The 25,279-nt window shown below is 44.0% G+C and overlaps 1 protein-coding gene across 1 annotated transcript; it reads left to right on the top strand.

Annotated features, from left to right (window-relative positions):
• Nucleotides 1–3,348: 3,348 nt before the first annotated feature.
• Nucleotides 3,349–24,998, top strand: LOC146709174 (RNA-binding protein Musashi homolog 1-like). Its single transcript, XM_085456166.1, has 14 exons — nucleotides 3,349–3,545; nucleotides 4,082–4,122; nucleotides 4,908–4,989; nucleotides 5,128–5,212; nucleotides 12,820–12,861; nucleotides 13,323–13,415; nucleotides 19,775–19,823; nucleotides 20,332–20,414; nucleotides 20,578–20,695; nucleotides 21,890–21,970; nucleotides 22,574–22,630; nucleotides 23,795–23,857; nucleotides 24,078–24,232; nucleotides 24,365–24,998. The coding sequence occupies exons 1-14, from the start codon at nucleotides 3,481–3,483 to the stop codon at nucleotides 24,404–24,406; spliced, it is 1,056 nt and encodes a 351-aa protein (XP_085312292.1). The 5' UTR covers nucleotides 3,349–3,480; the 3' UTR covers nucleotides 24,407–24,998.
• Nucleotides 24,999–25,279: the final 281 nt, after the last annotated feature.

Here is a 25,279-nt window from a genome sequence, read left to right as displayed (position 1 = left end):
CCTCCTGGCTTCCGCCTTAAAGGATTTTCTTTTTTTCTTTCTTTTTTTTTTCTTATTGCTTGTACAAACACTCCATTTTCATCCCTTTTCATTATCCATTGACTACGTTTAACTCAATGATGTCTTCCTGGAACTACTTGTTTACATTTTGCATCACATTCAAATGACGGCTCCTGGCTCTGAAAAACTGTCCACCGAGGCTCCCCCACTAGCTTTTCAGATGATCAGAACCTGGCTCTCTAGCACCATTCTCTCGACGCCACTTCTCGCCTCGCCCTTTGGAGCTGCCTGGAGGGTGGCGTAGAGCAGGTCCCAGGCCCCGAGAGGTCAAAGTTCACTCACCAACAATGGAATCTTACTCTGGGTCAGATGCAGTCAAGGAAACAAAGGCCAAGGATTGGACAAACTTCTGTGACAAGGAGACAGAGGGATGAAGATGCATAGAGCAAAAGCCAAAATGAGACGTGGAATGAATGCACTGAAAACCTTTCTCATACACTTACCCAGGCACATACACTCACACACATAACTGTGCAAATTTTGCTTTCACACACACTAAAATCTGCCAAAGCTGTTGCTTAAGCCCATAAAACAACTTAGTCAAAGTTTCTCAGGCTACAAAAATCTGTTTCCCAACAGTTCTCTCATTGTATTTCTTGTCTTTAAATAATAATCGCTTAGAGAAACAGCACGCTTCAATATCACAACAGTTCAGGTAAAACCAGAACTTTTTTCCCTTTAACCTCTCTATATCTTTTCATGTTGCTCCAACTTGTTCCTTCCCCTCCCCCACGCTGCTGTCTTTCTCCTCTCTCTCTCTTTTTTTTATTCACTGCCATTGATCATGCATGCAGAAATTCAGTACACCCAACCACGGCTCCAGCCAGGATAGGTTAGCTAGTGCAAGGCCCTGTCCTACATACTGTTCCCTCGCTATGGTCCGCCAGGCCAGTCACACCCTCCCCCTGACCTGCCTCTCCTCACTGACTCAACACCCCCCCCCCACCCACAACCACTGCCACACACACACAAACCCCCCGCGGCCCATCTCAGAACCAGCACATGCACAGATCATCATGCGGTGGTGGGAAAAGTTAACTCTTCATGACTGAACACTTTTTAGTCAGGTGCAGGGTTGTGTTTGATCATTGCTCAGTCTGTCCTCTAACTTGCAGCACACACACAGAGACAAGGGATTGCTTGCTGATGTGATCAGAGTTGACAGAAAAAATAGTATTTATGGATTATTATTGTTTGTAGTATTTTTAATCTCGGCCAATAAAGCTCAACAAAACAACCTGGGTCCGTAGCTTTGACAGCAGCATGCTGTTAACTTTTAGTTTCCAGTGTCTGAGTTTTAATGTGGTGAGTGAAAACAAGTGCACTTCACGCTCCTTTGTGAGCGCTACACTTGTTTCACTTTGGCCGGAGCAGCTGAGGTATGTGACGAAACTGCCTCAGCTGACCAGGCTGACCGCGGCCAAGAGAAAGGCTGACTTAGAAGTAAAGCTGCTAATCTTCCACTTAGCTGGTTATGGTGGCCTGTCATGTAGTAAGACAGAGAGAAGGTGGTTAGGTAGGGTTAACTTTAGATGAGGGTAGTACTGTGATTGGGTAACTGGATGAAGAATTGATGAAGGGTGAAGAATGCAAACAGGCAATGCTTGATTTGATGGGAGGGATGGCTGTGGGTGCTAGGTTGAAGGGAACAAGTGGACTAAGGGTGAATGAGGATGGAGGGTAATTCGAAAAGAGGGACTTCATGATGGTTTAAAAGACTAATGATTGTGAGGACAAGGTTAATGACAACAATACAAATGAACTAGGACAAGACATTCAACATTACATTGCATAAAAGAGATGCACACACGGATGACGCACAACATTAAAACCACTCGCCCAATATTGTCTCATTTTTTCTCGTGCTGATAAAAAAAGCAGTGTTCGGTCATCGATCTGAGGAATATCCCCTGGTGTCTGGAGCTGGGATGTTTGGAGGGCATCCTTGTTTGCTGTGGTGGCATTTTGGGATTGAATTCAGAGGTTTATAAAACTGAAACAGATAATATCATTTTATTTTGGACATATTGTAAAAAAAATATAGAAATTTCTGTAGTTTTATAACGGCACTTCTGGCTTCCGCTTCAAAGGATTGTTTTATCCAATTGAAAAATAAGGAAGTGATATGATAAGGTGTGATATGAATGGGAGGACTTCATCAGAAAAAGCTGGAAAACTTATTAAAAATACATTTAAAAACCCAAAAATTTAAGCCCTCCTTCACAATTTGTAAAGTCATCCAGTGGACCAGACTGGACTCTTTGTTGGGCTGATTCTGGTCCCCAGGCCTTATTTTTGACACCTCTGCCTTAAGTGTTCCCTGAGCCATTCCTGTCCAATTAGTATGGTTGGAGTGTGCTGTTGGTTCAGCAGCCTGAAATGACATGATGAAGGTTATCCACTTCACCTATCAATCAGTATACATTACATCACATTAATAAAATTGCATTACATTGTATAATATCACATGATACATCACTATGGCACTGATTACATTATATATAAGATCAAATAACATCCTGACATCGTAGGCCCAAGTTTAAATCAGATCATATATGATCACATTTAATTATGACTCAGTGAGATCACGTGTGAGAACCAATATATAACACAGATAGAAAGCAGGACCTCGCTGACATATGCAATATGAAAATAAAAGAGCAGCTTCCAGTCAGCGATGGCTGTTTCACAAACTGTATCCTGGTTACAGATGCTTCATGTCACCTGAGGCCTAACCTGGCACCACAGGAAGCCATTTTTTTTTCCATTATGTCTTCCTGTAGAGCAGCCCAAACCTTGCTCATATATTAAGCTGATATGAAGAGATTACTAATGAGTGACAGAGACCTAACAAGCAAATTAAAAAAAAAACAACAACAATAAAAAAACAGTTTTAGCACACAAAACCTGTGATGAATTCTGTGCGTCCTAAATCAGATCCTTGTCTTTGAAATGTTTATTTATTGAATCGTTCTCTCGTCCGAACATTTCAAGACATCCAGGAGGGTATTAATGGGCCACGCTGTTGTGATTCAACCAATGACGAGAACGGCGGGGAAACACTACACAGAGAGCGCCACTGGCAGCATGAATAAAAGGCAGGCAATGCGCGCAGGAGGGGAGGTCCGAGGCCCCGGGTAGGCTACGGGAAAAGGAGGTAGAGGCGGAGTCTGTCTGTGAGCGTATATGCATCTGTGCGCTTCCTCGCTCACCCCTCCTCTTTTTTTCTTTTTTAAACCACCCCACCCCCACCTCTGCTGCCCCCTCCCCCCTTCCCCTCTCCCCGACCCCTCCTCCTCCTCCCCTCCTCCCATCGTGCTTGCCCGCCCCTGAGTCTGGAGCAGCAGCAGCAGCAGCAGCAGTGGAGCTTCACTGCCTCTCCTCGCCTCACAGTGCGGGAATATACCAGCGGAGAGCAGAATGGATACGGAAGGGAGCCAGAGCAGCCTGTCCTCCGGCACGGACAACTCCCCCCACGACCCCTGGTAACAGCCCGAGTCCGTGCGCCCGTGTTTCGCTCGCCTCTCGGCCCGGTTTGAGTTCACCTTGGACTTAAGTTGAGTTCAGTGCGGGGAGCGAAGCCGCGCCGAGACAAAAGACAAGCACGCTGTGTGTGTTATGTGTGTGTGTCTCTCTCTCTATGTGTGGGATGGATAGACTCAGCGGAGGAGACGCAGACGCACCGCTTGCTTTCCGCCTGTTATTTCTCTCTCCCTCCCCTCCTCTTGTTTGTTTATTTTTCTCGCTTTTCCACCAGAAGGCCACATTGTAACTTCTCTTCCATCATCTGGAAAATCCTCTCCTTTTTTTCCTCCTCCTCCTCCTCTAGGGGATTATAACGGCCCGACTGGCCGATTGGTGACTTCGCAACATGGCCGATGCTTTCTTCTTACTTTATTGATGCTATATTACGCACAGATCCTCCAGATCCCCCCCTTCACTCCACGAATGTGCATGTGTTGTGCTTAAAAGACGCTTTGAGAAAAAAATCTGACTTACAGCTTCTGTTTCTCTCATTCAGCAAAATGTTCATCGGGGGTCTGAGTTGGCAGACAACACAAGGTGAGCTGTCCCGCACGCTACTTTAATAAGTCTGGATGAAAGCCTCCTGTTTACTCCTTTTTAAATATAACGTTTGCTCTAATAATAGCTGTGGCGATAACCTGCGAGGCTTCTTGAAGTTTTAAGGAGAAACGCGGTGAACAGTTCAAATCAAAGCCTCCTATTCATTAAGGATCAAGCTCTAGGTTTAGAGTCGGGAGACGCAGGAGATTAATCGTGCGCACACGACGACTTGTCTGCCTTCCTTTCCTGTGCACTCGTTACACTCTTAATAACCCGAGGAGGGCATTCAGAGTAGAAAAAAAGGAAAAAAACACTAAAGTGATCGATTAATCAGCGTTAAAGCTGGAAGTTGGGCTCGTCATCATGGGCCACGCTAGTGTTGTTGTTTTCCTTATTGGTAGCACTCCGCTCAATTCATTCATTTATTCGAAGAGCCGTGAGCGCAGGCTGACGCACGGGCACAGTTTAGTCTTGTTGCGACGGCCCGTGTTATTATCTCCACTGCTGCTGCTTCTGCTGCTGCTGTGTCAAAACAGCGAGCGTCACCAAGTGTGTAGCTTTGTTTGTGGTCCGCAGGGCCTAATGGGGCTGGTTGTGCTGAATGGCCAAAGAGAGCCCGGTGTATAAACCTCGGCAGGACACACGCACACAAACACAACGTGGTCCGCCCGACCCCCATTGTCTCGCTTCAGCCACTGCACAGCACACCAGGGCCCTGTTTAGAGAGAAGTCCTTCTCTCATTCCCTTCCCCTTTAACAGTGTCTCCCCGGTGTCTTTGCAGAGGGCTTGAAGGAGTACTTCTGCAAATTCGGCGAGGTGAAGGAGTGCATGGTGATGCGGGATCCCGTTACCAAGCGGTCGAGGTAAGAAGGAGGCGTGTGCGCTCCGCCGTCCTATCACCGGATGCCTCATGCTCTTCCATGCTTTTCCATGAGAGCTGTCGTGAGTTTGCATTCTGATTTTGTCACTTGCGTGTGCTTTCTCCCCCCCGCGTTTTACAGAGGGTTCGGCTTTGTAACATACACAGAACAAGCCGGTGTGGAAAAGGTTTTGGCACAAAACAGACACGAGCTGGATTCTAAAACGGTGAGTTCTTAAACTTTTGAAGTGGATGGTACAACTTGGGCAACTTTTCTTACTCTGGGAGTGTGTAGCCTGTTTCTTCCCCCCCACCCCCCACCCCTTCTCTCTCTCGGTGCATTTTACCTCCAACCCTATGGCTTGTAAAGTTGAGGAGTGCATTTTGGAGCCCACACCCCTCCTCCTCCTCTCCTCTTTTGCTCATTTCCCCCTCCAAATCCTGGTTCAGGGCGCCAACATGAAAGCGTTCTTTCTTGGTCTTCATTGCCATGGTTACCTGGGGACCTGAATGGGGTGGGAGCCCCTTTGCAAAAACCCTCACAGGTTTTTATGCACAGTAGAGAGTTCACAAGTTTTTCCCCTTCTTCTTTTTTTCATAGGAAATAGCAAGTGATACGTTTTTTTTAGTGGCAGCTCTCAGAGTTTTTGGGGGGTGGCAAGAATTGTGGGAGTGGATTCCAAAACTGATGGCAGGGAGAAGGAAGACTGTGGGGTCAGAGCAGCTGAATTTAAATAGTGATGTAACTCCGAGATTTGTGAGTGTGTGTCTCTGTGATTTCCCCCTCCTACACTGCTTAAACATGAAAAAACAAATGTGGGCAAATTTCACAAACCACTCACCAAACCAGAGGACAGGCAGCACCCTTGTGTTCAGGTAATCCATATTTTTGCGAGAGACAGTGACTTGGGCATGAGTGCGAATCTCTTTGGTTTGTTTTGGTGAGAATCCGAGGCCCACATTTGAATATCTATTAAAGTGTGAATGCCTCTGTCTGGGTAATGCAGATTGGTTGTAGGATTGGGGACTGGGTGTGTCTTTGTCAGCTTGTTGTCTTTCCTAACCACACACACAATAGGATCATTTGAGAGTGAAAATCGGTGGCACAGAAAGTCAGCAGGGCCCAGGGGCAGAGGAAAGGTAGAGTTGGTTAGTTTGTTGGAGCAGGCCTGTTGCTGGGGGTGACGCCAGCCTCAGGAGACGGTGCTGTAACTGCACAGCCCAGTGGGATTTATGTCTCCATAACAACTTCTCAGCTATTTTGCATTGACTTAAGGTTTGGTTGATTGGGTGGCACAAAGATGGTGTCAAGTTTTGTCGGGCATTTATAAGTACGCAAGATTATGATATCATGTTTGTTTTTTTAAGTGAGACTCTTCATAATTTAGAAAGTTTAAAGATGCAGTTTCGTGAAATAATCAGACCTTCAAGCACCACCGCTGGAGGTCCTGATATTTATTACAAAATGAGCGCTGCTGCTGGTAATCTCTCATATATATTTTTTTATTATTCCTTTTTCACCTTGCTTGGAAGTAGGTTCTAAGAAGCTGCAAAATATTACTCAGTGAGTCATGTTACCTCTTAAAACTAGGTGCTGCCAGAGCCTTTGAGAGCCAGACCCTCTGTATTTGTGTGTGTGTGGGATGTGAACGCTGGTTTTGGACGCCTCTGGTAGCTCAGCTTGGCAGGCCACTGGTGGGGTTAGGCGTTGCCCTATTATAAACCAAAATACGGCATAAGGCTAAACAATAATAATGTTAATGACTCAAATGCAAGGCTGGGTTGCTCAGGTTGTTGTGGCAGCAGTCTGCGGGGGGAAGCGTGCCATGGTACCATTTATCCAACAAGGCGTTTTAAATGGGGGGTATGGTTGCCATTTTGTTGTTCCATTTTTTGGAAATTTGAGCCCAGAATTTATTTGTTGCAAATCTCATATTTGCCAAATTGGGATGTATTTTCTTTTTTCTTGCCTTGCTTGTAGCTTAATTCTCGAAACGCTACACAAAACATATTTGAGAGAACGTTTTTGCATCACACCTGGAGTCTCCCTCTCCACAGTATTGTTTGATCAGCCTGAGACGTGAAAGAGGCATTCCTCACAGGCACGAGGAAGAATATTTGATGCTGTGATGTGTATGCCTTGTTATGCTGAGCTTTGGTTTGCGAGAAAATATGTGAAAGGCATGAAGCGGGGACGGGCGATGTGAAAAGGAGAAAATGCACAGGGTGAGAAGTCAGGTGCAAACTAACCGGTGCAAGGTCCACGCTGCTTGGTTAGAAGCGGTATTAAACATTTACAGTCCTGTTACATCGTGCTAGCTGCCCTCGGAAAATGAAAGTCACAGGTTAAAATATGAAGTGAACTGTTGTAATTGTTCAGTTATAATGCAATAAGGCTGTCTGTTGTGTTCAGTGAGAGGGTCTGTCGAGGTTGTTGTTTTGGTTCGAGGTTAGATTTCCTGTCGGGGGCAGAGTGTGGCCTCGGGGCATTGGTGTGCTGCTGTATTTCCCTGGCCGGAGAAGAAGGCCACAACTGGTATTTGTTTTCTTGGAGAAAATGCTTCACTGGAACCGGTTACGGGAAGAAGTAAAAGACGAGGCCAGATATTCTCTGAAAAGAGACCACTTCTCGCTCCCTCTGTGCGGTGATTTCAGATTTTTAAAAAATTGTGGTGAATTATGGTTTTTGGTGATTAGTGTGATTATTTGGCATTTGCTATTTCTTCACAGGGAACTCTGTCTCTCAAAACGACCCCCTAAAAAGCCCAGTGTAGTGCTGAATACAGGTTACTGAAAACATTTTTAATAGAAGGCACAGACAGATAAGAAACACACTGATTATTTTTATTTTATGTGATTTGTTTTTAGCGCAAGTAAGCTGGAATGTCCTTTTCAAGGTGTTTTATATAGTAGGTGGAAATTGCTGCTTTTAGCGCGACTTGTCTGCGAGGCTAAAGAAGTCGTCAGCATTGTGCTAATATAGCCGCTTTCATCTGTAGCCCATGACATATGTTAGCAGCAGCCACTGTGGGCCACAGGCCCCATAGTCTGCAGTTGCTAGTGGTCTAACACCTGGTTAGTGGAGAGTTTAAATGCCAGGATGGGCTGCTCGCTCCTGATTGGAAGATTAGCTGTTAATGCTGACGTGCACGAAACAAGGAGAAGGGGGATGGAGAAGGTGAAGAATAGGAGAGAAGGGAAGGCACTGTGCTGTAATTAGTATGGATCTGTAAAGCAACTAATCGGATTGAATGAAACAAACTGGATTGGGCTCCTGAGGTCCGTGCACGACATCAGATCCGGGATAAAGCTTGGAGCAGCTCTGAAGGTGGAGCGAGAGAGCTCTCTTGTCATGTTAAATGTACACAAACCCCCACCCCAACAGTAAACACAACCGAGCACAGCAGCCACACGGGTTAGGCGCTCACATAGAGGGTTACAAGCGGTAGGGACGGGGTTAGGTTGGAGGACCTCATTAGTGAGCTTCGTTAACTAATTACTGTGCCATTCTTCAGCTGTGCAGATTGACCCGGCTGGCCTGAGCCCAAACCAAGTCTCCCTCTTACACTGTGTGCATGTATTGACATGTCAGCCCCTTTCGTGTCCTTGGGTGTTTATAGCTTTTGTTAAGCTCATATTGATTATTTTGTCATAATGACGGTAGCCCGTGGTGTCTTTTTATCAACGTGGTTGCCCTTTTCTTGCGAGAATGTCTTGGAAACTCGGCCAGTGTATCAGAGCTTGAATGTCTGTGTGTATATGCTTGTGTTTTCACCTATGAACTTTGCACGTATGTCACTTTGTATCCTCGTGTTAGCGTTTCCACTCTCGCTGCATTGTTTGGGTGCTTGTGAATGTGTGTGTGTAAGTGTATATGTATGTGTGCCTGTGGGGGTAGCACGGGAGCCCCAGTTCCTCTACGGGCCCATCTGTTTTGTACTCTTTGTCCTGTTAATTAATGAAATCAGAGGGGCTGCCTGCTGGGACTGCCCCACTGCACCACCACACTGGACAGGCCCGCTTTCTCATGGGCTGACTCTGTTTTCCAAATGAATGCCTTCTCTTTCTCTCTGTGCTCTCTCACCTTTACACGTACGCATCTACTGGTTTGGCATTTTTAAAAAAAATTTTCAAAATTTATTTATGCTTTGATTTTTGTTTTCCAGTTTGTAACACTGGTGGACACGCCGCGCCCTGCGAGGTGACTATTGGTCGTAGATTAGAGTAGTCTTAAAAGCTAAAACCACTAAAATCATACTGCAGGCTCTGCTGTCACTATGCTGCTTAGAATGAGCGGAGGTTGGATGTCATGAAGCAGGATGTTAGACCAGTTCATGAACACTCAGTTATAACTCTTGTCTGTCAAGTCTGGGAAAAGCACCTTTTTTTTTCTTTCTAGAAAGGTTTTCACATTTTTCTTGAGTAGTTACGCTTTCACCAGTATGATTGGGAACGCTACGTGGCCGAGCTTCTTTTCAAATGTCAAGCCACCGAAGAGCTATTTCTGAGTGTTGCAAACAGTGACCTGGCTAAGTCATTTCACTTTTTGCTTTGTGGCCTATCTGTCTTCCTTGAGGCTAATCCGCCACTCTGATAGATGCTTTAGTTTTCATTTTTATTATTGCCTCCCTCTGAGTACTGCCAGATGTAGAAATTACATGTTAGATATATTCTGTTACTTCGCTGAAGTGGAACGATTTTTTTTAACAGCATGGCATGACAGTAGCTGTAGTAGCACTGCTACAGATATTACATTAGGCCTAACGTAGCCTAGCTGGTAACCTTCAGTATTTTGAAGAGCTTCTGATAATTTACTAGCTGTAACAATATTGTTAATTTGTAAAAATGTGAAGTATGATGGGTAATCTGATCCTAAAATTTATTAGCAAGACTGCTACATCAGTGTGATCACATATCTTGATTTCTTAGGTATTTAATTAGCCCATAAAAAATCATAATTTGTGTCCCGTCTTCAACCCCTCACCCCCAATTGGTCGCGTCAGATAATTGCCCCTTCTAGAGCCTGGTTCTGCTGGAGGCTTCTTCCTGTTAAAGGGGAGTTTTTCCTTCCCACTGTCAACAAGTGCTTGCTCATAGGTGCGAGGGTCCTCTTGGCGATTTCTCTCTATTATTTTACATCATAAAGTAATTTGAGATGACTGTAATGGTGATTTGGTGCTATGTAAATACAGTTGAATTGAATTGAGTCATGCAAACATACTGATTTCACACTTCTTAAAAGAAAGGCGGTTTCCGAGAAAACTTAACTAATCAACATGCTGCTGGATGAATAAAAAAAAAGACTTGGACATTAGTGCTTGTTTACAACTAGCTTATAGAAACTGATTTTTTTTTTCTTCGTGTGTTTACAATGGTGATAACAATGGACAATGTGGCTCGTGTTAGATGTCTGACCGCTGTCATTCTCAGCTCATGCTCTGCCACATGATCGCCTCAAGGCAGCTCCTGCCCTCTTGTCGTGTTAAAACAGTACAAGGCAGGTGGGCTGAACAAGGCAGTGACCTCTCAGCACTTCAGTGCCAAGAGGAACAACGGACATTTTGCCCACGTACGCCAACCGGTGATGTCATTAGGATGTTACAGACGCTTGGAGTTGTTTAATTGTGATAATTATATTGCGCTGTAATATAAATGAGTTTCTTTCCAGTAGTACAGTTGTACTATAACTCTATTGTTTTTAGTAAACAGTGAAACTAGTGTGTAGAAATTGATGCATCTGAGTTTGCAGTATTTGGGCTGGAATGATGTGAAGAAAAGCTTTGATATTAACTCTAAGTTTATACATATCTTCTCTCATTAAATACATTTCAAACATAGACTCCACAAAAAAGATGTTTAATTATTTTAAAAACATTTTTATTGAACAAGGTCAAATGCTGCCATGCTGGGTGTGAATGCGCGGTGTGAGTAAAATGAATTCTCTTACTCATGTTCATCGTGCTTGATCACGGCAGTGACCCGATGTTCAGTTTATAAGTCAGTATTATTTGTGACACATTTAAATAAAAATGGCTAAAAAAGCTGAATCATGTAGCGGGCAAACGCACACATCTGTAACACTGTAATGTCACATTTGGTCCACACTGACACAGAAATGCTGTGTTGTCATTGTTTGTGAGCGCGCTCGGTTGTAGCGGATAGTCGCTGGTGGCTTCGTGCGTCCTTGTCACCTTAGTCTTTGTGCGCTGACCAGCTGGAGGTGACATGGCTCTTCTCATCTTTGTGTCCCACTTTAAGGTGTAAAGTCCCTCTGCAATCCCTTCCAAGGACGCTGCAGCTGCATCTTAGTTACACAGCGCTGTGCTCTCGAAGCGGCGGCAAATGTGAAGCACTTAAAGGTCCTCGAAGGATATATGTGTCAGTAGATTTGTCATCAGAAGCAGGGAATTATCACAGGGGCGAGATGAAAGGATTGTTTGAATATTGAACGAACACCCTCCTTTGTGTCGTGCGTATTGTTCACATTAGAACTAATTATTTTAAGCTATTTCACAGGGCACTTTTTACTGCCAATATCAATTCAATACCTCTGATAGCGGCTGTGGGAGACACGAGGGGTTTCGCTTCACACATCCAATTATTAGAACAAAGATGAAACTCTAAGACCATAATACACTACAAGGTCCTGTGACCTAAAAATCATCTCACTCGTCGGTTTGAGTGAGAATAACACGAGATTCCGCACAAATTTAAAATGCCAGGCCGAGCTTTGCATATTTAGCATTATTAAAGGCCAGCTCATTCAAAGCTCATTTACTTCTAATTTTATCTGTAACCTTGACCAATGCTGAGACATTCCAGTGGGGAGGAATATGGATACAGTCAAATCGAGCTAATCCAAAATGGAGCTTGTCAGGATTTGTGAGATTTAGAAAAAAAAAAATCTATGTGTGATATATTCAGAATCTTAGATGCTCATTTTGGATTCAAGACTGCCCCGCTCTGTGTAGTTTGTGGCGAAGATGCATTTAGTCGTGTCTCAACACACAATTCAGAGAAAGTACATATTCCTGTCTCACTGTGTATTTTGTTCCCTATGCGTGTTTGTTTAGCTGCCGTGTTTGGATTTTCGGGGGCTTGCATAAACAAGGGTCTACTATACATATTCGCGGATTAGCATACGATCTATTTCTGGACCTGTAGTCCAGACTTAGAGGCTCTGTGTTGTAACAAATTCTAGTTAGTTAACAGGGTGATAATTCATTGACGTGCGCAGCGGTTTTTTGAACAGGAACTTTTGAGCAACAAAACCAGAGCAGGTAGAGATTCGGTATCATTGCTGGGAAAAAAAAAAATCAAATGTCAGATATATTTTAATATCGCTTTCCTATATATATATTATGTGCATTTCCAGTCCCCCAACCATTCAATGACACGTTTGAGGCTGGGTAACTTGTGTTTATGGTTGCCAGCGATCCAAACTTGCTTATGCCGTGTCTGTTATTAGTATGATGGTACTTCCTTTGTAGCCTTACTGCTCCCAAATCCTTAATAAGTCTGTTATTGGAACAGAGTGTGAATTAGACATCTCTGTGGTCTAATTGACCCCAAACATAATAGTACGGAGCAGAACATGTAGTAACGTGTAGAAGGTGTGCAGCTTGTAAATGTCTTTTTGGCAAATGTAGTTGATTATATGTTTCCTGATGACCAGTCGTAGATTATTTATGCATTTGCTGCCTGTTTCTGTTACAACAGAAAGAGTACAGCATTGATATCTATATATATATTTTTTATAAACAAATCTAATGTATTGATTTATCACTTAAAAAACGACAACAAAAACTCATCATGACTCATCTTTTCCCTACAGATCGACCCAAAGGTGGCGTTTCCCCGCCGGGCTCAGCCCAAGGTGAGTGCACCCTGAAGGAGTTAACAGCAAGGAGGAGTGGAGATGATGTCATGTGTCACCCCTAATAAGGGAGCCCTGGTTGGCTGGGATTAGACTCAGGCACATGATCTAATTGGAGCTACAATCCACTTGTCCAGCCTGACACCATGACCCTGTGTACACAGGCTCCTGCACTGCCGCCTGTATACGTGCACACACGCACACACATGCATTTTCTGGCTCACACCTAAATGGATGCTTGCGCCGATTATTCACCTGCACACATGCTGCTCGCATGCACACGCCTCAGAGGCCTTAAATTGACATCAATTAGTCTGAATTCCAAGAAGAGCTTTAAGCAACCTTTGAGATTAGACAAACGCCAACCAACACAAAGTGTCTTTATCGCAGGCAGCTAGCACAGACCTAATGTTATTAGTGATAAAAGATACCTTCTTCTTTTTTTCCTTCTGCGCTGTTAGCTGGTGACCAGGACAAAGAAGATCTTTGTCGGAGGACTGTCAGTCAATACCACCATCGAAGATGTGAAGCAATATTTTGACCAGTTTGGAAAGGTAAAAAAAATGCACAAACCTACTAAATACTTGCAACCATCATGCTTAGGCCTTCACTCTGAAAAGCTGTCTTTCAGCTGGACTGCTGCTGCTCAACCTTGGTCTGACCTTGACTTACCCTTCACAGATAATACCCATCATATTAGATATATGAGCATTTTAGTGGTTTTTAAGTGGCAGTTGATAGATAGATATGTTGCAAAGCTATATTGTATCAATAAAGGGACAACAAATATCAATTTTTTAATAATTGGATAAAACAGATATTGGCTGTCTTGAGGACATAATTTGTAGTTGAAAAAAGGGTGATAAATCACAATATATGTTACTACAAAAGCTTAATATCTTATCATGAGTGAGATATTGTGATAGTATTGTATCGTGTGGGTGTGTGGTGTTTACATCCTCTACTTTTAACCCAGATTTCTTAAGGTGGATGCTAATATTTTGTCAGCATTTGGCTGCTTGCAGCTCCTCTCTTAGTTTTAAGGAAGAATTAGCTTTTCGATTAGCCTAACAATTCCATTCCATTAGCCAACACTTTAAACTTTTTACAATTTATGAGCGTTAAGGTGTTTCATCTACTTTTAGTTCACAATTTAATAAAGTACAGAAACATTTCAATCAGTTATTTTTGAAGTGAATCATTTTTCAGTGGTTTTCAAGCTTACTGTTAGCTTCTAACAAGTTTTCACACTATAAGTGGGGAATTGTTGTGTTCAGGTGTTACAGTACTTTGATCAAATTACTTGATAAAAATTGTATCAAATTACTTCAGCTTGCCCGCAATCTGTCCGTGTACCTTCTGGTAGCTGCATAAGCACACCCTGGGGTACCTCTGGTTGGGCTTGGCTGCTCTAATGGACTGCATGCCTTTGATAGATTATATTCATCTACTGACTCTGTCCAGCTAAAAGTTTTTTTTAACTTTCCTTTTAAACGTTTTTTTTCCACAGAGAAAAAAAAAACTTTTATGGCTTTTGTTTTAAGCATGTCCGTTTTTCGGTTCAAGTCGAGACACCTTAAAAAGAGAAAGCAGACCTATTTTAGGAGAAAAAGTGAAACGAAGGCACGCAGTGAAAGTGAAAGAAACAAATGCTGCGCTGTTATACATCCTTTTAACCTTAGCTAGCTTCTTCAGAAGTCCTCAGAGTGGGTTTCTCTAAAGAGTGCAAATATCAAAGAGGGGAAACAAAGAAAATGCTGTGTGGTCATCGGTGGTTCTGCTCCGTCAGCTTTAGCATGACTTAGTTTGTTAGTTTATCTCTGTTGTTGGATGTTTTTGCTCTTTTCTGATCACATATTAGCATTTCTGGCTTCTGCATTTGGCCTGCTTAGCTCTTTTGAAAGAAATTTGGTGAAAGGCAAACACATGCTGTGGAGACAGATGAGTGGCTGGGGGTAGAGGGAGGTTAAAAAAAAAAAGCAGGAGGGGAAGAGGGAGAGGGAGATGGCAGGGGACTGAAAGGGAAGAAGAAACCCCCCGTGGAGAGAGAGTGGGAGGGGAACTCAGAAAAAGGTTGAAGGGCAGAGGGAAGGAGGAATGCTGAGATAGTAGTGAGGGGCAAAAGTGATTATTAAAGGGGGGAAAAAAGGACCAATCTGATGAGAAATAAGTGTGTTAAATTATCCATAAAGCGTGGCATGTTGGGTTAGTTTTTAGCAAACTACTGTGTGCGCGAATGGAGATCAGCCTTTTCAGTATTAACTAATCAAATGCAACAGCTGCTCCTGTAACAGCCCCCCACCTTACCCAAAATCAGTACTTCAGACACCCTCCCATCTCACACACACAAACACACACCCTGCTCTAGTCGCTCTCAGCTTGTTGCCGTGGTGACCTGCCTTCGCCCATTGTCCCGCTATAATCCAGTGCTTTTTTTGTGCGTTTCCTTTTAAAAAAAATGTGCGAGAAGTGTGTATTTGCATGAATGGAAAGACGGGCGTGCTCGTGAAAGTGTGACAGTGGCATCGTCGTGGATGCGAGCTTGCATGCATTTGTGCCCATGCAGACGGAGAGCGAGGCTCACAGCCGGCGATCCAGTTGTCACAAACATTAAGTGTGCGCCTCTGCCGCCGTTGGTGAGCAGGACAGTCTGAAAATGAGCATTGCTTCAGGATGTGGGCCTAATGGGTTGGAAGAAATTAACAGCACGAAGCTCCTTCTGCCTTGTGTCTGCCTGTGTTTTCTCTCAGTTGGCCTCTGACTCATGCTTGAGGTATTACTGTATTTCAGGTACTGGTTCAAATTTAAAGAACGCCGTTTAATTCCGGCCCGCGTGCTCACGGAAGACCTGGATTTGCGAGCGTGTGACCCGTGGCACAGATTCAGGTGGCTGTTGTGACATGTGACACGTTTCTCCTCGGTGCACTCGCTTAAAATGGCTGTTTGCAGTCTGTGTGCCGAATCATTTCTCCCCGGTGATTACAGACACTCATATCTAAGACAACACTCCCTCCGCAGGATGAGGGAATATTTGGACTGTTTGGACACGTGAGACCAAAGCTGTATCGTGGATAGCGGCGATCCCACAGTGCATTCCTGCTGAGCGGGAGGTATTTCTTGTTTATTATCTGAGCCTGGTTACAAGGTGCAGGTTTGGTTGGAGCAGGACTCAGTGTCCTGTTTATTTTCATACTGTGGTACCGCCTTGCAAGGAAAACACAGAATGCACTCTGCATCTTATGCAAGTCTTTGATATGTGCCGAAGTTGTTGTTTTTTAGCAAGCCTCTAAGAACACCTAGATAAACTTCACTACTTGGACTAGGGTGGCTGCTCGGTTGTTGACGCGTCAGGTGTTCTGGGCCAACCTGAGGAGTCAGAGGCTTTTGTTTACATGTGATTTCCTAGTTGAAAAAATCTGAGGGCCTCTTGCTAAATGTTCCCAGGCCAATGAGACTGCAGCAGCCATGTTTCGATTAGAAGTCTGAAATGAGGGTCTTGTAATTTCCCTCAAGCTCATGTGGCTCTTTTTTTTTTTTTTTTTTGGCCAAAGCTGAATATAAGATCTGTCCACACACAGAAGTGTGTTTAACATTTCAGGCATTAGCATTTCAGGCATTTTGGGCGTACAATCAATTAGGTTTAATCCAAAGGAAATCTCTGTTTTCATGCCTGTTTACCCTGCCTCTCTGTATCCTACACGAAAAGCCCGATGATTTCAAATCTTCATTTTTAAGTAAACCCAGAGAGTAGGTTAGCAAGCAAACGAAGGAGCGGATAGGATGAAAAAAGCAGCATGGACAGGGCAGACGGGAAAAGTTGGGACTCCACTCACCCATGTGAGCTGGCGATTAGAAGGCTTGACTGAACACTTTGTCTGCTGGCCTGTTTAGAGAGAGATGGCCGGAGAGAGCGAGCGAGAATGAAACGAGGGAGGGAGATGTGAGGAGACGGCGGGGAAAAAAATGTGAATGCCACCTTTCATAATCTGGCAGAAAAGTGTAATGGACTTGTCAGCAAACACTTGTTCTTCAGTACAATAGCGGTACGCTTCACTAAAAAGCGGTTATTTTTAATGCCGCTCTCGGGAAGCAGCTCGAGATCTCGGCTGACCCTCGTTCTCTGTACATCTGAGAATGTCAGAACTATGAGAATATGACCTTAAGTTTACTTCGGCTCTGCATGCATGCTGAGTAGTTAGCGATAGAGCTGCTGCTAAGTCAATCTCAGAACTCACAGCTATCCAATCAGATTGTCTTACAGCACCCTGGGCAGTGGACATCGTGAGATCTTCTCCTTATTGGTTTTGGCAAAGGCGAGGGGGGCTGGTGTGTGGCCACAGTCTGCAGATCTTTCTGTTCTCATGGAGGACAATTAGCAGAACCATGTTTGCACTACTATACTGCTTATTATCTGTCATTTTTTTTCTGTTTCCAATACTTAAAATCTCCTCTGGCTGGCAGGGTTTGCTAATCTCTTCCAGAATAGATGTCGCTAATGCTAACAGGAGGACTAGCTGTGAGTGTAACTCTACTCTTATGATAACATGTTGGCCTGCAGCTGTCTACTTGCTGTCCTCTTCCCTGGCTCTCTGCTGTGTCATTGAGTCTGGATGACCGGAAGGCTGGAAGACATGAGGGGGAGAGGAAAGGAGAGGGGAAGGGAGGAGGAGGAGGGGGTTGCAGGATAAAAACTGAATGAAGGACAGCAAGACGAGCACAGGGGGGAGCTCTGTGTGTGTTTGCGTGTGTGTGTCCCATGCTATATGTTAACAAGGATGAGAGTGAGGAGGGCTGTAGACGCAACCTTGATCCTCTTTGCATATATCATTTTTCACTTTCGTTGGTGCAAACACTTGCACAGGCTTGATCTCAATCAGACGAGAAGGCGTGCATGTGTGTTTTTCATCTGAGATACGTTTTAGAAATCAAATGACCTGCCTACCCAGAGGCCTCAGGCACTCAGGTTACACTGGTTTGGGTTTCAGCACGCGCTGCCTAATGAAAATAGCCATGTGGTAGGGCTTTGGCATATTATATCATCGTCCCGATAATATGGTTATTTTTACTGATATAAAAACATCATATCGCGATATCATACATGCTACAGCAACGCCATATTGTCCCCAGTGCAAGCAGCAAGGAGACAGGCCCAGGCATGTCTGACAGCAAGAGCGGTAGCTAGAAAAGCAGCTGCTGCAGCACCCTCCAAGCAAAGCACGGTACTTTGAAAAAATGTGAGAAAATTTGACCCACTAAAGGTGGAAATAACAAACATGGCAAAAACACACCCTTGAGTACAAAGCAGGCTATGAAGCAGGAGATACTAGCAGCCCGTGATGTGGGACCCAACAGTAAACAAATGACTCAACCGAGCATGCTAGAGCACTCTCCATATGACAGGAAGAGCGAACAGCGGATGGAAATTACTGATGTGGTTACACGGTGTTAGAGCAGGGCTTTAAGCAGCTGATTAGAAAGCTCGACCCTGAGAAACAAAAGGTAGAAAACACTTTCATCTTTATTGTGTGACAATACTGTGCAGGCTGCTGACAAGTTGCAAAGTTAAGTTACTGTAGTTACTGTTAAACTAAAGCACGACGCAGTTATTTTATAGTTTTACTTAAATGTCCCAGGGAAAGCACAACCTGGGCTAGTTTTGTGCTCACGTTTGAATTTCTGCTGTGTCACTGTATATACTGCTGTGTCACTCACTACCATTGCACTGTAACGCTCCTGCAGCTGCTGCTGGCACCTTGTTTCAATAGATTCACACTTGTAATTAGGAAGTGTATCATCAGTGACAGCAGCTCATTGGAAAAGAAGGTTGGTAAATGCTCTTCATTTACTTACACTTACAAATGCTGCCGCCTGCAAGCTGCGAGCGTCGATACGACGTTCAGTCTTCTTTTTAAATATGTTGTTGTTTTCTTGAAATAATCATGATATAATGTTGAAGCTGTCCATGCAGTCACGCTCATGTGTCTCTGTTGTTTTGCTGCTAAAGACTGAAAATGTGAAAGTTTTTACTTCCACCTTGATCCCAGGCCTTGGCTTCTCCGTGTGTCTCCTTATGCCGTCAGAAGCTGCTAACTTTCCTGCCAGTGAAGGACGAAGCAGGGAGGGAGGGAATGGGATAAAAAAAAAGGGGGGGAGGAGGTGGAATATGAATAGGGCAGTGGAGTGAGTGCAAAAAGGAAAGTGGAGGGAGAAGTAGAATAAAAGGAGAGCGTGTTGACAAAAACCTCAGCTCACTTCGTTCTCTACTCTATAATCCAGAATGCTCACTGGCAGGCTTCCTACCTGCCATCAAGACTTTTAACTTTTTTCAATCTTCTTATTGCTGTTATTCATCACAGCATTATTTATCAGCCCTTCTTCTTTTCTCTCCAGCCATTGAAATGAGCTGGAGTGGGTGTATGTGCTTGTGGGGGGGGGGGGTGAATTCTTCTAATTGAAATTCTTTGCATGGTCTCCATGGGAATGGTAAACTTTGCAGAGAGGGAAAGAAAGACAGCGAGGGTGAACAAACGAAAGCAAAAGAAGGGCGAGAGCGGGACAGAGTTTGTAAGAACTCTGCCTCCGTCCTGGAGGCAGAGCGAAGAATGGGAAACATTCAGCGCCTCTTTTTTACCGCTGATATATTGCATTTCATTTTATTTTTTTACACGGCGCCCTCTTTCCCCCTGTTTTCCCCGTCGCTCTCTTCCCCTCTCACCCTTCCATTCTTTTTTTCTTCTCTCCTTTGTCACCTGTCACCCCGCCCAAGTCTCTGCCCTCCACCCTCTCCATCTGTTTTCTCCTCTTACTCCGATGCTAAAGAGGGACAATGGCACCCCATGCTGTGTAATGATGTGCACGCGCGCGCGCGTGTTAAGATGTCCGAGCTCATCTATTCTGTGCTTTGTTCTCACAGGTCGATGATGCCATGCTCATGTTTGACAAAACAACCAACAGACATAGAGGTGCGTACCCAGAGTTATACTCAAATGTGCACCCGCCCGCATTATGTTGATACGCTTAAGTGGGACCCCGATGGAGTCATTAGCTCTGGTGATCTAGCTAAAAAAAAATTCAAACAAACAAATTTTTCTTAACGTTGTCTTTCCTCGCTCTCGCCTACTTCTGTTTATACAAAGTCAGGATCTAAGTTAAGACAAGTGGGGAAGGGGGGAGAAAGAAAGGAGCAGGGTGGAGTTAGCCACGCCCTATCCCCCCTCTCCTCCATGATGCTAACACCTTAATTGACAAGCAAGACCTGTGAGGTTGGCCTCAGCTCTTTGGGTTGCACGTTACAAAAGGGAGACATTAAAGTGATCACATGTTTTCTGATAACTGTGCTCGTTCTTCCATCTCATTATAACCACTCATATCCAGAGCCCGTGTAAAGGTGGAAAATTCAACATGCTTTCAAATGTTGCTCAAATGTTACAAGGGTTTCTTTAAGAGTTTTTTTCTCTCGCTCTTTTCCAGGTTTTGGTTTTGTTACCTTTGAGAATGAAGATGTGGTTGAGAAAGTGTGTGAGATCCACTTCCATGAGATCAACAACAAAATGGTACGGACGTGAGCTGTAAAAAATATTTAGAGCGTGGTTTACTCGGTGGTGTAGGGATTTGTTCCCAGTGTCCCAACTGCCAGACCGAATCATGTGGCGTAACTGTTGAGTGTCTTTATTTCAGTAGTTTTTTTTTACTAACTCCCTGTTTTCTTTGCTTCAGGTGGAGTGCAAGAAAGCCCAGCCCAAGGAGGTGATGACGCCGACAGGCTCAGCCAGAGGCCGTTCCAGGGTGATGCCCTACGGGATGGACGCTTTTATGCTGGGCATTGGCATGTTAGGTAAAGTATTAAACAAACAGCAAATGCAGTATCTGAAAAAATCACTGTTAATCAAGTGCTAGCACTGACTGACACCATATTTCTTTACGAAAACAGAAATAACAGATTATGCAAGTATGTGTGTGTAGCTTAGTTTTAGATTGTACTTATTCTAAAAATACTCAAAAAAAGTAACAGTAGAATAAACTCAGACATCTAGAATGTGGAAAAACACCGAAACGAGACATATTTCTGTATGTGTTGCTGATCAGAAATAACAGAAAAGGAACCAAATCACAATATTGACTCAAATTTCAGTAGTGCCTTGAAAATGTCTTCTGTGCGTTAATTTAGCTGGGAATAGCTCAGCAATTTGAACGCATTTCTTAGGTTTCCTCATTCACACTGAAGGAGCTGCTTTAAAAATTAAGAAATGTCATATTGTAGGTGCACCCTCCGTTCAGAAATATTTAGGCTACGTAAGCTAAACGCCTGCTTTCAATGACGTTATTCTCTGTGATGTATCGAATGTTTAGAGGTCACGGACTGAAGGGCTCCACACGCTGGAGTAAAAATACAGTATGAAGAGATCCTCATTGAGAAATCAAAACCGAGAGCTACATCAGCTGTAGTTTGTGGTTGTTTGATGCCCTCTACTGGCAAATTTCAGATCGTAATACATAATCTCAATAAGGGCCTGTAAATGTCAGTGACTCATACTACTAGGTCTGGCTCATGTGTAATTCATCTCTAATGACCCCATTTCCCGCAGACGTTAAGCTAATGTGTATGCCTGGATCACCAAGTGTCCGGAGCTTCGCCTTAAATTTCGAAATATTCCGAGGTTGATTAAAATGAACCCCGGATGAGGGAAAGCAAAATCAAATAAATGACCTTAAATCACTCAGTAGTTAATAATAGCCATCTTTACTGTAACTCCTTCGTAGCTGCACTCTGTTGTACAAGAGCAGAGGAAATTAGCTTATAGGAGATCGCTTAGCTAACTGCCACTGCAGCAGGTGAATGTATGACTGCACTCTTGAGGTGGTTCCAAAAATAAACCTGGATAGATCAGATGGCTAGATCTGCCTGTGTGTACTCATCGTGATTTCTGCTCACACACCAAGCAGCCTCCCCTAAAACTCATTTTCTGAGTTCGCCATCATGCTCCTTTATACAGTCAATTAATCCTCTCTCTCTTTCTCTCTCCAACAGGCTACCCGGGTTTTCAGACTGCTACCTACACCAGCCGCAGTTACTCTGGTATCGCGCCCGGATACACCTACCAGTTCCCAGGTACGTCTGCATAAGCCACACAGCTCACTGACTCTCTTTAGGCCTGCAGACAGGGACAGAGTAAAGGCTAAAGGCTACAGGCTGCGGCATGCTGACAGTTTTTAACAGTGCGAGGCGAAACATGTATGAACAGCAACGGCCACGTGGCTAGAGGTTCATGTGCGCGCTCAGATTCGCGTGTCATGCCGCCTTCATTTCAGCTGCAGCAAGTGTGATTTTAAAGTGCTCTTGTCTGTAACTTAAACCCTCTGCACTTTCTGAAACACTGTCTTCTGTTTCGAATGTTACTTACTGATGTTTTTTGCCTTTCATTTGTGATATTAGACCTTCTTCCTCTTATATTCTTCTTTGTTTATTTGATCTGCTTATGTAAGCCCCATTCAATTGGCCGTATCGCCCCTCCTTTTCCTTTGCTCCCACCTTCCTGCCTGTCCTTACAGTAGGTTTTCTTTTTTTGTTTTGTTCTCTTTTGTTTTTACTTTCTGTGCTCGTGCATCTGTGTTGACATTGTCTCTGTGTGCGTGTGTGCCTTTGTAGTATGGCTGGTGGATGGCGACTATTTACAAAGACATTTTTCTCTCTCTGGATCTTCTCTGTTTCTAGAATTCCATTTAGAGAGGACCCCCCTCCTGACATCATCCCACCCTCCTGAGCTGGCAGGTGAGTGTTGCCGCAACCCCTCTGAGAACCTAAAAAGAAAACCCGAAGCTCTTTAGCAGCAGAAACCCAAGTTAAACCACGAAGACCATCTTTACTAAATGCAGTAACCCTGAATCACTGGGATACTTCTTCAAAAACAAAAGCAGCATAACCCAAAAAACAAACCTGTTTACTTTTACTTTTAAAATCAGATTTAGATTTAATTTTTGATTTAAGAAATAGTCCGCCTATGTACACGTGAGGCAATCCAGCAGCAGGTAGAAATAGGGTTCAAAGGTAATGCAAACGACCTTGTAAGACTTTTCAAGAATCAAACTTTAAGTAGTTTCTGTGAACATATCGGTTGTTTTTGCGAAGCTACTGTGGAGGTCGCCTTAAAATGTCTTTTTCCCTTAAGCACCATAAAATATGAACCCCCAGGTATTGGTTAGCACTGTTATAGTAAGAAGGTTTCTGGCTCAGACCTCCTGGCCGGCTGGATTCTGTGCGGAGTTTGCATGCTGTCTCCTCCCACAGTCCAAAGACATGCATGTTAGGTTAATCTGTGATTGGCCATAGGTGTGAATGTAAAAGTGTGTGATTGTCTGTCTCTCTTTTCGAACCCACTGACCAGTGACCTACCCCGGGTCTACCATGCGTCTTGCCTAAACTCATCTTGGGTGGGCTACAGCCTCCCATCAACCTTCAACTGGATAAGCAGTTAAGGAAATTGATGGAGCGATTTATGGATGTACACTAAACGATCTAACGAGTTCCATTTTTCTTTGAAGACTACTTCTGACAGAGGTGACAAGATATGATGATATATTGGGCTAAAAGCTTTTAGGTTGCTCCTAACTCTGCCGGTAAATACTTTTAGCCTTTGGATGTGTTGTGCATGCAGCCGATCTACAAGCAGCTGCGCCTTTACACTGACATCTAGTGGCTCTGAGCTGTACTTACATTTTTACTTGGAAACGCCATCCTCTTTGATTTTAGCCATCATTTTGTATCTTATTTAATGCATCAAGCCAGATGCTATAGGATGTTGGATCATTAAACCTTACACCAGTGGTATTTAAATGACATGTCAGATCTCTGGGTCAGCTCTCTGTTCAGCCACACTGAGCTGTAGATCATGACATACGTGTTGTGTGACAGTTTTGTTTGTTGTGTAATCCTCAGCCATTCCCCTGACTGCATACGGACCAATGGCAGCAGCTGCAGCAGCCGCCGCGGTAGTTAGAGGTATGTCCCTGTTTGTCTGCGAAAGAGTGTGAACAGCAGGAGTGTGTGCATGTTTACAAATTTGCATGCTCGCCTTACTCACAATGAGCGCATGCGTGATGGCCTGGTTGGAGAAATAAAGGAATATTTTTAGACATGTGCATGTTTCTATGTGTGTGTGTGTGTGTGAGAGAGAAAACCCTCCAGTGTTTAAGACTGACTTGTCTCTCCTGGCTCTCAGGCTCCACCCCTTCACGCACAGCTGGCTTCCTGGGCACCAGCAGCCCTGGACCAATGGCTGACCTGTACGCTGCAGCCAATCAGGACTCAGGAGTCAGCAGCTACATCAGTGCAGCTAGCCCCGCCCCCAGCACAGGGTTCAGCCATGGTATAGGGGTAGGTCACATGCTCCCTTCCTCACCCACCAACTCAGACTTACATGCATGCATGAATGCACACGTGTGTTGACAAAGCTGCTAGAAGTGTATTCATCTTTGCCTCTATGTGTGTGTATGTGTGTGTCCTCAGGGTCCTCTGATTGCTACTGCCTTCACTAATGGCTACCACTGAGAAGTCTCAGGTCACCGAGGGATGGGAGGGCGTCTCCTCTGCTGATGAGCCAATCACAATGCTGACTGCCCACTGATGGCACAACCTGATTGGCCGGCCACCGGCTCTTTACCGGGCTCTCCTGGCTCCATATGGCTCCGCCCACCGACTGAATATCTTTTTAAATCCAGAACTCTTGTTTCTGCTGTACTAATCTCACTTCAACATAACTTCCCTGTTTTCTCCTCTTTTGTCCTCATCATGTAGTCTAATAACTAGAGCCCACCCCCTCTCCCCCCTCAGTTATCCATTTTTTTCCTTTTGAAGCTGAGAAAAAGAAACTGCAAAAAAAAAAAAAAAAAAAAAAAAATCTCCGAGGAAACATTTGTCATCGTTGACAAAGACACAGACAACTATTTTGAGTTTTTATTATCGTCATTTTAAACTTCACTTCCATCGTGAATCCTTCCCAGCTGTCGTGCTGATGTTAACAGAAGCAGAAAGAAGGCAAAAAAAAGAAAGCTGTGCGAGATGAGATGGGTCTCAAAGCCGTTTTTAACAAAGGAAGAACAAATCCAACACAGTCCTTTTTTTAACTCGAGTCTCACAGAAACATGGAGGGAAAAAAAACCAACCAACAACAACAACAAAAGTTAAATGTATATTTTGGTAGTCTCTAAAAACAAACAAAAAAAAAACCTTTGTAATATTGTTATTAATATTGACATAATAATCTGTAAGGTATTTTATTCTGTAATTGGTTTTAAAGCAATGTTTTTATGTCTTCCTGTAAAATATTGTAAATAGACATTGGGTGAGGTAGGGTGGGTGTGGGATGGGTGTGGGAGGGAGGGGTCACTGAACCGGCTGGCATGTCATTGGTTGGTTTGGAAA

Source organism: Copadichromis virginalis, linkage group LG5 (assembly GCF_057382275.1).
Source record: "Copadichromis virginalis isolate Kocher_CV1m ecotype Utaka linkage group LG5, C_Virginalis_male_GT1.1, whole genome shotgun sequence".
Taxonomy (NCBI): domain Eukaryota; kingdom Metazoa; phylum Chordata; class Actinopteri; order Cichliformes; family Cichlidae; genus Copadichromis; species Copadichromis virginalis.
This window is presented reverse-complemented; position numbering and strand designations above follow the sequence as displayed.

Bases quoted from the DNA above. Each gene is read 5' to 3' on its own strand.
- LOC146709174 (XM_085456166.1), top strand. From the start codon at position 3,481: ATGGATACGGAAGGGAGCCAGAGCAGCCTGTCCTCCGGCACGGACAAC. The intron at 12,862-13,322 runs GTGAGTGCACCC...CTGCGCTGTTAG, and splicing joins CCCGCCGGGCTCAGCCCAAG to CTGGTGACCAGGACAAAGAA. The intron at 24,233-24,364 runs GTAGGTCACATG...GTGTGTCCTCAG, and splicing joins GGTTCAGCCATGGTATAGGG to GGTCCTCTGATTGCTACTGC.